Raw genomic sequence first — 12,732 nt, 5'->3', positions numbered from 1 at the left:
TGAGAATATTAACGCTTTCATTCCTGAGTCCTAGACCTCGTTAAGATCCATGAATTGGGACGTAAGCTTTAAAAGGTGCTTCGCTAGCTGCCACAGGTACTTGAGCTGATTACTCGTAGTGTTTGTATAACCTTCCCACCCATAGGTCAGACACTAAAATCTAAGTCAGCTGCGCTCTTAATCAATAACTCACCCTCCTTTTCTCCCCACCCTATATCATCTGCGATGGTAAGTAATCTTGAAGAACAAAGGGGAAAACTGCACTAGCAAAAAAACTGGAGAGGGAGGCTGGGGATGTAGCTCAGAGGTAGAGCGCTTGCTTAGCATGCTCAAAGCCCTGGGTGCCATCCCCAGAACTACAGAAAAAGGAAACTTGAGTCGGAAAAGATATGAAAAGACGCAAAGATTTCATGAAATTTATTCACAGATGGAAGCTTTTAATGGAGTTTGCACATTCCAAGTGAACTACACTTTTCATAGTTTCCCCAGCGGGCCTTTTGATGTTTGATTCTATCTATAAATCCCCTCTAAAAAGGGTGGGACTTTTGCTGTGGATCCAGAATGGAAAAAGAACAATGATTTCTTGAAAAATGGATACATTCAGGAACTTATTTATTTCTCCTTTGCCGAGAATTTTTCATCATTCAAAACAGTTCAAATATGTAGTTACAGACTCTTTGAGGTGTTCTACAACTCTCAGCGTGTTATTGTTGCCCTACAAACTGTCTTTATCCATCCAGAGAGTAGTTATTGAACACTTTATATTTTCAAGACACAGTCTTAGGTTCCAGGCACACAAGGTTGAAAATGGCCACAAAACTAGCATTAACCACGTTGCTATGAAATTCAGCGGTTATGTTTCTTATGCCTTCTCTTCTCTCTGGACTACAGTAAGTACTTATACTGAAGGCAGGAATGAAGTCTTCATATTTGTACACCCAGGAATTGAACTGGAATTCGGATGACAAGCCTTAGTCTTCTGCATTCCTCCTTATACTGCCTCTACCTGAATGAGGCAATCGTCCTAGGCTCAGATGCTGACCTCATACTGCGCTTTCTGAGGTGGCAAATAGACGTTTTCAAGTTTCAGTCCCACGGAGGTGGAAAGGCCACTGGTCCCGCCCCCTTAACCCCAATGAGTCAATGTTTGGTGCAGCCACGAGTCTAGTCACGAGTCTCATTGTTTTTGGCAGAGCCTTTGACTCACTGACCAATCTTGGCATTCATTTGCGTTCTTATCATTCTGATTCTCCTGGTGTAGTTTGAGAGTCCCGATTTAATAATTTCCGACCTGGGTGCAAGGTTACATTCCACTCTACTGGATTCAGGAACTCCTTCCCCCGCCCTCTTCGCTTGAGCATATATGCTACCGACGCGGGCGGCAACTCACTCTCTGTACAGGTAGCAAGAACAGCTGTACTTTAAGAATACCGACAAATTTATCCTTCGGCTCTTGGGAGCGGGCGGAGAAATTAGTTATCGCTTTAAGAGAGTTAGCTCTTTAATAGGAGTACTAAGGCAGAGGCCGAAGCAAAGTGTCGCGAGAACTGTAACACCGGCAACATCTCGCGATGTTTGGCCCCGCAAAAGGTGGCCATTTTGGAGTCCACTCCGCGGCTGGTTGCCCCGGCGGCGTCTCCCAACCGGCTGGCGGGACCAAAGCTGGCCCTGCGGGTGTCTGGCCTGTGGGCGGCCGCGCCGACACAATGTGGCGGCTCCGCTGCAAGGCCAAGGATGGCACCCATGTTTTGCAGGGACTGTCCAGCCGAACCCGGTTGCGAGAACTCCAGGGCCAAATTGCCGCCATCACCGGGATCGCTCCCGGCGATCAGCGAATCCTTGTCGGATACCCGCCCGAATGCCTGGATCTCAGCAACGGGGATACCACTCTGGGGGACTTGCCCATCCAGTCAGGTAAGGGAATCGGGGCAGGGGCCTGAGGAAGTCCTGGAAGGACGTTGAGGGTAGAAGTGAGAACCAGCAAGGCTAGGCAGCAGTGGGTCAGCTGGGGGCTTTGAGGCCAGGGGAGAGGCTAGATCAAAGAAGAGAGAACTTGACAGAGGCTGGGCAAGTGTCTAACAACTCCTTTGTTTACACACGCTTGAGAGAAAAGCCGAAAGCCTAAGAGTCCCTCTTCCCCAACCTGCTTTCAGATCAACCTGGAAACAAACTCGTTCATTTTATTTTCTTTGCATTCACAAAATTATAAAAATATAGGACCTATTTTCTTTGCCTAGTGCGTTTCCCCCCTCTACCCCCAGTATCTGAATGTTGCATCATACTTTATTTCCTTTCCTGATTTCTTCTTGCAGTCCCCTTCTTATATAGTTCGACAGATATATTACTCATTTTCGAATTAACTTTTTAAAATATTCATTAAAAGCCCTTTGAAGTTCTAACCAACAGCAGTTAATTTTTGCTCAGTATTAAAACTTGAACATCAACATTGACAATTAAAAGCTTTCCGTCGTTCTGTCAAGAACTCTGTAAACACTAAATAAGGTAGATATGTTAAATTTCAGAAGGAGGAGAACCCCCTAGTGGCCTAGTCTGTGGTGAACATCTTCTGGAATGTTTGTGCTTTTAAATGCAGACAGCAAGTAAGAAAAGTTTGTTTTCAAAATATATCTTTTTAAGTATGTATAAAGGGATATACTCCAAGCCAATTCACTAAATTGGGATGCAATCTGAAGTGTTTTGTTTTCTTTTGTTTTCATCTTTATGAAGAGTCATTGAACAAATGTTTATAAAGTTGTATTCTTTGGTGGGTAGGTACTGTGGATTGAATTCTGGAGCACTCAACCACTGAGCCACATCCCCAGCCCTATTTTGTATTTTTTAATTTTAGAGACAGGGTCTCACTGAGTTGCTCAGTGCCTTACTGTTGCTGAGGCTGGCTTTGAATTCCCAGTCTTCCTGCCTCAGCCTCCCTCCACTATACGCTTTAACTCCTGTTTGTAATTTAATTTCGTCTATAATTCACGCAGTTCTGGATTTGTTTTATTTTTAACAGGCGACATGCTGATCGTTGAAGAAGAACAATCCAGACCCCAAACTTCACCTTCATATACAAAACATGGTGCTCCTAGTTATGTCAGGGAAACTTTGCCTGTGCTTACCAGAACTGTGGTCCCAGCGGACAACTCTTGCCTCTTTACCAGTGTATACTATGTCGTTGAAGGTGGAGTCTTGAATCCAGCTTGTGCCCCTGAGATGAGACGTCTTATAGCACAAATTGTAGCAAGTGATCCAGACTTATATAGTGAGGCAATACTGGGAAAAACAAATCAAGAGTACTGTGACTGGATCAAAAGGGATGATACTTGGGGGGGAGCAATTGAGATATCAATTTTGTCTAAGTTTTATCAATGTGAAATATGTGTAGTAGATACACAAACAGTAAGAATTGATCGTTTTGGAGAAGATGCAGGATATACCAAAAGGGTTCTACTGATCTATGATGGCATCCACTATGATCCGCTTCAGCGTAACTTCCCTGATCCAGATACCCCTCCTTTGACCATTTTCTCCTCTAATGATGATATTGTCCTTGTACAAGCACTGGAACTAGCAGATGAAGCTAGAAGAATGAGACAATTTACTGATGTAAACCGCTTCACCCTGAGATGTATGGTGTGTCAAAAAGGATTAACTGGACAAGCAGAAGCAAGGGACCATGCCAAGGAGACAGGCCATACCAACTTTGGAGAAGTGTGATCTATGCATGATGAGGGTTGAAGCCTACTACCTCACAGATCCAGAAAGCTCTGGGTTTTCTAATAAGCTATTCTTAACCCTGAAGAACAAAGGACACAATGCTTGAACCATCCTTTTAACTTAAACCACTAAGACACTGAAATTCCTTGTTAAGATTAAAATTAGTGTGCAAGTTTACAGATGTGTGTCTACAGTGGTGATACATGCCCTCTTTCTGCTGGGGTGACAGAATAGGTGGTCCTCAGCCACTTGCTGACACTAACCTGAAGATTGGATTTTAGTATTACAAACTAGCATCCAGGAGCTTTAACTTGTAGAAGAAAACATCATATTTGAGGTAATGTGGAAGGCCTCATGTTAAGGCCACTGGACATGAACCACAGTGTCTCCAGTAATTGCTTCCTTTTAAAACTGAGCTAATAGTTTCTAAATTAAGAATTCATCAAATGAAGATACTCACAATTGTCAAAACTAATTTTATACTGCAATTTGTTAGACTTTGTAAGTGTGTACTTAACCACTTATAAGTATATAGCAAGCAATTTTTGCAGGGATAAGTCTATTCCTTGAGAATGTTATCTAAACAGGAATTGATTGGGTCCTGTTTAAGATTTCTAGTGTATAAAAGTAGAATGTATGAGGGAAAAGGTGCCTGAAGCAGCTTATTGAAGCTTTAAAAGACCATTGGCCTCATGTTTTAATGCAATTTATGTATTAGTGTTTGTCACATTGGACAAAATTTTAAAATTAAGCAGGGTATGCTATTTCAGTTAAAGTTCCTTAAAATTTGAGTGCTCGATTTTTGCTTTTTTTAAAAAAAAAAACAACATTTGCCTAAAGGGCTTTAATTTCCTCAGCCTTTTTGTTAAGAGCACTTCCTCCAAGAAAAAGTCTTCATCTAAAGTGATAATGTTATGCCTTGGTTTGGTTTTTATAAGATCTTTTGCATACCTACCTAGTGATTTGTGCTGCCAGTATCCCTCCACTAATGCTCTTTAGAATATTCCATGTTACAAATTAGCACTTGGCTTATCTTTCATATTTTACTTTGACTTTTGAACAGTTTTAAAGTAATTGGTGTAATACTATTGAATGAATTTGTTTCACTTCCAAAATATGAAAGTTTTTAAATCCTTGCCTTATTCAGCTTTCTGAATTCTGCTTCTTCCTAATATCAGATGTGTAGCCATTTGCTTGGTGGACTAATCCTCAAGGCACACCCTTTAAAACTTAGCTTCACCACAAGATCTTCCAGATAAAGTTTCCTACCTCTTAATTCTTTTGAAGATCAGGGATGCTAAATTATAATTTGTTATGTATTTTACAAATGTAAAGAGGCCTAATGTTGTGAAGTTTTGTTATCTTGTTTTCATTATTTATTCTCACGTAGAGAACCAGTGGATACTTTAAAGCACTTATAACTCCACATATCTTCTTGGCAGATGTTTTAAACTTGAGATTTACCTGTAGCGCTTTTACTTGGTGACAGTGGCCATGTAAAATAAAGGAACATAAAGGTGAACGATTTAGGAGGACAGTTCCTTGAAGGAACAATTCACAAAGTGTGCTTTAAATCATCAGATGACATTTCCTGAGTACCTTTTGTGTGCACTGCTGTTTTAGGCATTATAAGTTATTATGATCAGTGTAAGTTGAAAGTGTTTCATTTTCTTTTTTTACTGAGCCTTAAAAAATAATGCTCCTGAGCTTATGATACTTAATGTTCGGCAATCATCATATGAACAAATGAATATGATATGAAAATCTCTTCATACCTGTCTGTCATTGGGTCTAGATGGTTTTTGTAGCTCCTGTATTTCCCCCAGAAAATATTAAATTGAAAACTATAAATTAAGATTATACTACTGGGTAGCATCCATCATATCGAGCATTATTCATAAAATTTGCCTTCCTTTCTGTGCCACTTCAGGAGCCAAATTTGACCTTTGCTACTGAAATTTTAGATTTAGAAGTTTATTTGTGTGGCAAATATTGAGTAATTTATAATGTGCCTGGCATGTTTTGATGTTTCCCAGCATGCATTATTGTCACTTTAAAATTGAGAATATGTTATATACAGTGGGTTAATTTAAAACATGGAAGACATAGAACACTCATTTTAAAATTAAGCCCCTTCATTATAATTGTTGTTTACATATTGTCAGGTATTTATTTGGGGGTCTTATTCTATTTTATCTTTTACCTAGATTGTCCATTGACCAGGTAGACATTGATATTCAAATTGCTTTCAGAATTCACTTTTTAAGTTAATATTTTCTGAAATTCAGCACTAGTACTTTAGTTCTCTGATCATGGAAAAATTCAAGATGAGACACTATTTGCTGACAATATTTAAGAATTAAAAACTTAAACTGCGTATTCTAAACTAAAGCCTGAAAGCCTCACAGAATTTAAAGGGTTTTTTCCTCCTACTGCACTTAGTAAACTTTTTTTTTCTTGTGTGTGTGTGTGTGTGTGTGTGGTGCTGGGGATTGAACCCATGGCCTTGTGCATGTGAGGCAAGTACTCTACCAACTGAGCTACATCCCAGCCCTTATCTTGAGAATTTTGAAAGCTCTATGGATTTAGTACTTACAGCAGTATTAAACTGTGTCCCAAGTTTGCACTGGAGGAGCAGAATGAAATCCTTCTTCCTATTCAGTTTTTGCCTGTCATACAAGATTTTTTTTTAATTAAAATGAGACTCATTCTGCCACAGTTAATGGCAGAATGAATAGACTGCTTTCCCAACCTATTGCCTGTTCTTTCTTACTCTTCTGATTAAAGATCAGGTATAGTACTATGAAGATTCACTCATAGAGTGACTTCAGAAGTTGAAATTAATATCCACAAGAATTTTGTGTTAGTCATATGAAGACATTGGTATGTTACATGTTTTGCTAATTATTATGTCCCATGAATGAGAAATGGGCATAGTCAAGTGGTACCCTTGAAGCTTTGTCTGCTGGTCAGCTTGAACCTGTTACAAGCTATAAAGTCGTTCCATTGTTTCAAGAAGTTCAAGGCCCAGCAAAATCATTATCAGGAATTAATTTATTTATTTATGCCCCTAAGTGCCCACACCTAACTTTTTAGGTTATTTCTTCTGTCCTGTGTAGAGATTAAAATAAGGGTGTTTCAATGTACCCTGGCTAATCATAATTTTTTATCTTTTTGAAAAAATTACAGTGGGAGAGTATGTACAATTAAGCAACAGAGTGATTTTTTTTTAATCAAAAAATCAGGTGGCCTTCTTAAACTTGCGTATATTTAAGAGTTATGTTCTTTCATGTGTTGAGACACATTTATTGTTTGCAGCACTTTAAAAAAATGAAATAAAAGTTTACATGTTAGCTCTATAGGGATCTTGTTGAGGACATTAAAATTTCTGAGCTGCTAACCATCAGCTCTTCATAATCAACTATTGCTATAAATGTTTAGTGTATCAAGTGGTAAACATTCTGGTGTTTTGATAACAGTAGAACCCAATTTCAGTAACTATTAGGAGCATGATCTGTGCCCTAGCATTAAATATGTTATTGCTATGAAGTGATTATGATTTATTATTTGTTATACAGTGCAGTATTGAAATTTGTCCTTATAGCACAAAGATGACTAACAATTTCTGAAAGATGTAGATTCTTAAAGCTCTTTGTTTGTTTCTAAGTAAACTTATTTTAAGGAAGCTGATTTTTAAGTCAGAAGCCTTAAAAATGTCACATAGAGCCAACATCATTTAAGTCTAAAGCGAAACACAATTTGAGTAAGCTAGTTTATTAACGAAAGATGTTTTCTGATTAAGCATTTAATATTTTAGCCATATTTCATCCAACATTAAAAGAAACTTCCCTGATTTGGGGGAAATGTTTTATCTTCTCCAAACGCTAGCTAGCACTTTGTTATAGTGCTTTGAATATTTGACTTGGAAAAAGATATTACATTGATACTGAATTGTGAGGTGCTGACTTAATTCTTGATTCACATGCATTTAATGGAGGTTGATAACCTGTGGTATTTTAGAGTGAAAAGAGAAAAAGGGGTAGGAGAATAAAGTCCCACTAAAAAGGAAGAGATTGTCAAATGAATGCATTACTTGTCATAAATTATGAGTTTCAGAAAAATTTCCAAGCAATGCCTTTGTGTTGCCCCAATCCTTTTCCTCCATTTTTTTTTTTTTTTGGCATAGAATGTAGCAGGGCCATAGATGAAAAGGAGTGTTATTAAAGTGTAAGACCATGAATATATGAATTTTGCTGATTCCCTTTTATTCTTTTGTTTTCTAAAATAGTAACCTACATGTAGGAGTTTAGTGATAGTGAAGAGACATGATTTGGTTAAGTTAAAGATAAGCAGAAAGGTTAACATCAGAAAGACTTAGAATTAAGATTCTGTGAGTCTGACTTTATGTCTGGTGTAGAATATGTAGTTAATTATAATCCATAAATTAAGTAAAGGACCAGGGGACCTAATTCATATCATTTTTCCAGTTCACGTTGGTGCCATCCAGGACTCAAGCTGTTTACAGGAAATATACTAAGCAAAGTTATATTTTCCTTTAAAATTTTTGAACTTAGCTTAAACTGCAGAATAAGTATGTATAGTTTGTTCAAAGGAATAAAGAATAACAATAGTTCTGCAATTCCTGCCTTAATACAGTAAAGGCAGATGTTCCTAAAGCAAGAAGAAAACCACAAGGCTGTCAAACTTAGAGCTTTAGAATATGGCTTGAAAAAGTAGTAGAGAAAGGCAAAACAAAACAAATCTGTTTTTCTTAACATATTTTTTCCTATGAAGAATAATGAACAGTGTTGTTTTCAAAATCTTACTTTGTCTATTTGCCAGCTTTTTTTTTTTTTTTCTTTTTCAAAGTTAATGCACTGCTGCTACCTGGAAGATACCTAATTTCATTTTGTAAAATTTATGTGAATTTGCCATTGTCATTAAGATGCATTGATTTTATTTATGAGGTGTATGACTTTAAATATATAAATGCTGTATGAAGTGACTTGTTTTAAAAGAATAAATTAATGAAAACCTTGTTGTTTGAGCATATTTTGGGATCAGGGTGGAAAGCCAATGGACAGCCACAACACTCAAGTTAGATATTATCAAACTGACGACTACTTTGATTATATTTAGGTGGACTCAACAGGAGTGTTTCTCCTTTTTAACACCAGAGAATATTTGAAATTAACCTTCACTATTTTTTTCCCCTGAATCTGCTCCCCAAAGCTCAAATTCAGTATCATTTCTGTCAAGTTGGAAGACTGAATGCTCCTGTTCATTTTATCTTTTTTCATTTATTAGGTACTGGGAATTGAACCTAGGGGGCTTTACCACTGAGCTATATACCCAGCCCTTTTAAATTTTGAGACAGGGCCCTGCGAAGTTGCCAAGGCTGGCCTCAAACTTGGCAATCTTCCTCCTTCAGCCTCCCTGAGATGCTGGGATTACAGGTGTGCACCACTGTGCCCAGGGTTGCTGTTCATTGATAATAGACAAATCTGTATGAATTTACATCTGTTTGAAAATGGAAATATTTCTGAAAGAACTTATTTTGTCTTTGATGTCAACATTTAAATTCTTTTTTGAAACAATACTAGGTTATTAGAATTGATCAGAATTTAGGCCCTCTAAATTGAACTATTTAACTCTCATTGCAATAAGTTTTTAAAAGTAAGGAAGTCGAACCATAATAATGCAGTCTAATCTGTACCAGGACAAAAATACATCCTGGGCTCAGTATAAATTGAACATAAGTAAGCCAATCCACATTAAAGGTTTATATGTAGTCTTGGCTCTGTGATGGTAGCTTGTTGAAAATTAACTGCCCATAAGCAATGCTTCTCAACACATTTCCTAGGAACTTGTTAAGAAATGAAAATTCTCAGAAGTTGATGGGGCCCAATAATCAGTTTAAAATCATTGTTCAGCTTTAGAGATACTTCTGACTTCTATCGGTAGTATTTATTTTCACTCACTACCAGTTAATGAAATTTACAGATTAATGTAAATCCCAAGAAAACTGAAGACTGATAGTACAATGGATGGCAATTAAAAAATTTCAACAGCCTAAAAAAACATTAAATGCTTAACTCTTCGCATTGGGGTGGATAAGTCTTTCCTAAATTTTGTTGGATTACATTATTTCCGCTGGAGCTTGAAAAAGGAAGGTATGAGTTCTAGATAATTCAACCAAAAAAAAAAAAAAAGGAAACAGGTGAAAGGTTTTTCTCAGAAATATGATAAAGACAGTAAACTGATCAAATCACACTTTTAAAAGTACAAAATAAGGAACAGATTGAATTATGTTGACCTACAAAATGGTCCTCCCCTTGGATTCATCCTTTAACATCAAAAGACCCAGTTTTCTTTTTCTTACTCTTGAATGAAGGCTGAGAAGATGACTTCAAATTTGGCTTAGAGAAGATAAGTAATAATTAGACAAGCTGTTAAAACAACAAACCAAAATACAGTGTCAAATGCCTCAGGATTATATAGATACCAATTTATTCAGTATTTTTTAATGATCTGATGTGCCAGGAACTGCCCTGAGTGTTGGGTATATATTGGAGTGAGAAAAACACCTACTACTGTAAAGGAATAAAAAGGGGTTAAAGAGATAATGGGTGGGAGAACCAAATTAAAATTGAAGAATCCAAGAAAGCCTTTTTGAGAAAGTGACATCTAAGCCAAAAACAGAAGCATGAATGGGAACTAGTTGAAAAGTAAGAACATTCTAAGTAGCATTTGAAAACACAATATTGCAGGAGGAAATGAAGTATTTTTCAGATCATTCTGTCCACAGTGTGTTAAACAAGGAGAGGGACTCAAAATGAAGTGGTAGGATCCCAGATAAGAGTGCCTTTAGTTCTATTAAGCACCTACCCCATTTAATATTTACCAGGTTGTATTTGTTTATATTTGTGTCCCAAATTAGTTTGTATACTCCAACCAGTTCTGTCCTTTTATCATTATATATTGTATGCCCAGGACCTAATGAAGTACTGGATGCATAATAGACATTCAATATATATTTGATGAGTTAAACATGAATAAATGAAGTTAAGGTATAAGGAAATATACATTAGCCTTGATATTTATCATAAAATCATTAAGAGGACAGTAGAGCATTTTAAGGAAAGCATCAGATTAATAAGGCTTCTCAAAGGAATTTTATTAGCTCTTGTAATCGGGAATTCTAAGGGGTTTATACCAAACTAGAAAAAGAGGTTCAAATAAAGACTTTTAAGAGTTAGCACATCACCATCATCATCATTATCATCATCATCACCATCATGGAAATATCAGAATACTGACGATAAAGAGGAGGACCTAAAATTTAGGATCAGAAATGCTTTGGGCTTTTTAACAACACTTGAAGCTAGCAGACATTAACCCAAACACTATCTAGCCATTCCATCAATCACACCTATGGATAGAATAACGGTATTGTTTCGGGCAAACAAGATCTTATGCATTTATTTTCAGGAAGTTGTTGGAGAATGTGTTGTAGCAAAAGGAGAGAGAACCCAAGAAAGAGGAAGAGATGAATTCTATAGATAATCCAACAAAAGAGCAAAATGAAATGATTTTTCTAAGAAACAGTAGTCATTGAATTCCCTAGTGAACAACTTGGCCAAATGAAAACAGGTCAGAATTCTCTGGGAAATTTTTTTCCAAGATGAGATTAATAGAATACCTAATGTCCTTGAAAGTGCTGAGAAGAGATTTACATAATGGGTGGGAGGGGCGTGTAAAGCAACATGGAAAAGAAAGAGTAACCATAGTATATCTCATTGCACAACTGTGGAAAGCACTTATTAAATCATGAAAGGAAATAATATATATGCAGTACATATTAAGTATTAAAATGCAAAAATGTATAGGATGTAGGTGTAGATGACATAAGGAGGGACAAAGAACAGTATGAGAGAGAGCAAAGTCCTTATCTTGCATAGTAGAAAGGAGAAAATATGAAGATATAGCATAAACATATGGACTGGAATCCCAAAAGAATTTGGAGAACAGGAAATTATGTATCTAGTATTGTTTTCTAGTAAGTCTTTTAGAATTATTTGTCTATATTTGTGTAAGTATAACTTTGGTGAAATTAAAAAGTAAGTAAATAAAAATTTTAAAAGTGTAAATGAAAGATAAGGAAAGATATGTAAACAACCCAAGAAGTATGGCTGTGAAGGGGAGCCAACACAGTTAGAGAGAATTGTAGGACCATGGGAGCAAAGATTTAAGCTTTAAACTATGAGCAACTCATATATATTAAGTTTTTACTATGCACCAGGCACTCCTAAGTACTATATACATGTATTAACTAATCTACTACTAGTGGGAGCATCAACCCAATTTTATAAATAGGGTAACTGAGGCTTAGAAAAGTTAAATAACTTTCCCAAAGACACACAACTAGTTAATGAAAAACTAGGGAATTGCAGCTGGCTGTATGGTCCAGAGGCACTATGCTACACCATAGTGTATTTGAATGCTGGTGAGGATTTTTTCAGTAGAAAGGTCAAAGTGACAGGAGAAAAGGCTGCAGAGATTGAGTTCATGATATGAGATCCAGAGCACATGTACATGATAGAATTTTACAGGAAGAACATGTGCTCTATTGTACCAAAAAAGAAAATTAGTATAATGGAAGGGTAGGTTTATAAATTTGGTGATGGAAACAGCCTGGCTACTGTTTTCTTACTAAATATTTTAAAAATTTTGGCAAAATTATTATCTGAAAGTGAAAAGGGTAAAAGAGAGGTAGAAGGTTTGAGGAAAGAGGAGAAAGAGTGGTCTCAAACTTGGGAAATTTGGCTTCCTAAAGAATCGTGGCAATTGTCAGGCAGTTACCTGTGATTCTTACTGATACCAATCCACTGTCATGTGATCAATACAGAGGTGTTGGTGGCTCAGGGGTACCCAATAATATCAAATCAAAAGTGAGAGTAGGAAATGCTGGTATATGGAGCAGAAAATTAAAGGTGACATTTCTGGTAACCAATG

General features: G+C 36.8%; 1 protein-coding gene across 1 annotated transcript; it reads left to right on the top strand.

Moving 5' to 3' along the window:
- Window positions 1-128: 128 nt before the first annotated feature.
- Yod1 (YOD1 deubiquitinase) lies at window positions 129-8,755 on the top strand. Its single transcript, XM_078022727.1, has 2 exons — window positions 129-1,914; window positions 3,014-8,755. The coding sequence occupies exons 1-2, from the start codon at window positions 1,572-1,574 to the stop codon at window positions 3,715-3,717; spliced, it is 1,047 nt and encodes a 348-aa protein (XP_077878853.1). The 5' UTR covers window positions 129-1,571; the 3' UTR covers window positions 3,718-8,755.
- The last annotated feature ends 3,977 nt before the right edge of the window (window positions 8,756-12,732 follow it).

Source organism: Ictidomys tridecemlineatus, chromosome 10 (genome assembly GCF_052094955.1).
Source record: "Ictidomys tridecemlineatus isolate mIctTri1 chromosome 10, mIctTri1.hap1, whole genome shotgun sequence".
Taxonomy (NCBI): Eukaryota; Metazoa; Chordata; class Mammalia; order Rodentia; family Sciuridae; genus Ictidomys; species Ictidomys tridecemlineatus.
The sequence above is the reverse complement of the archived record's forward strand: the minus strand, read 5'-3'. Positions and strand labels throughout refer to the sequence as shown.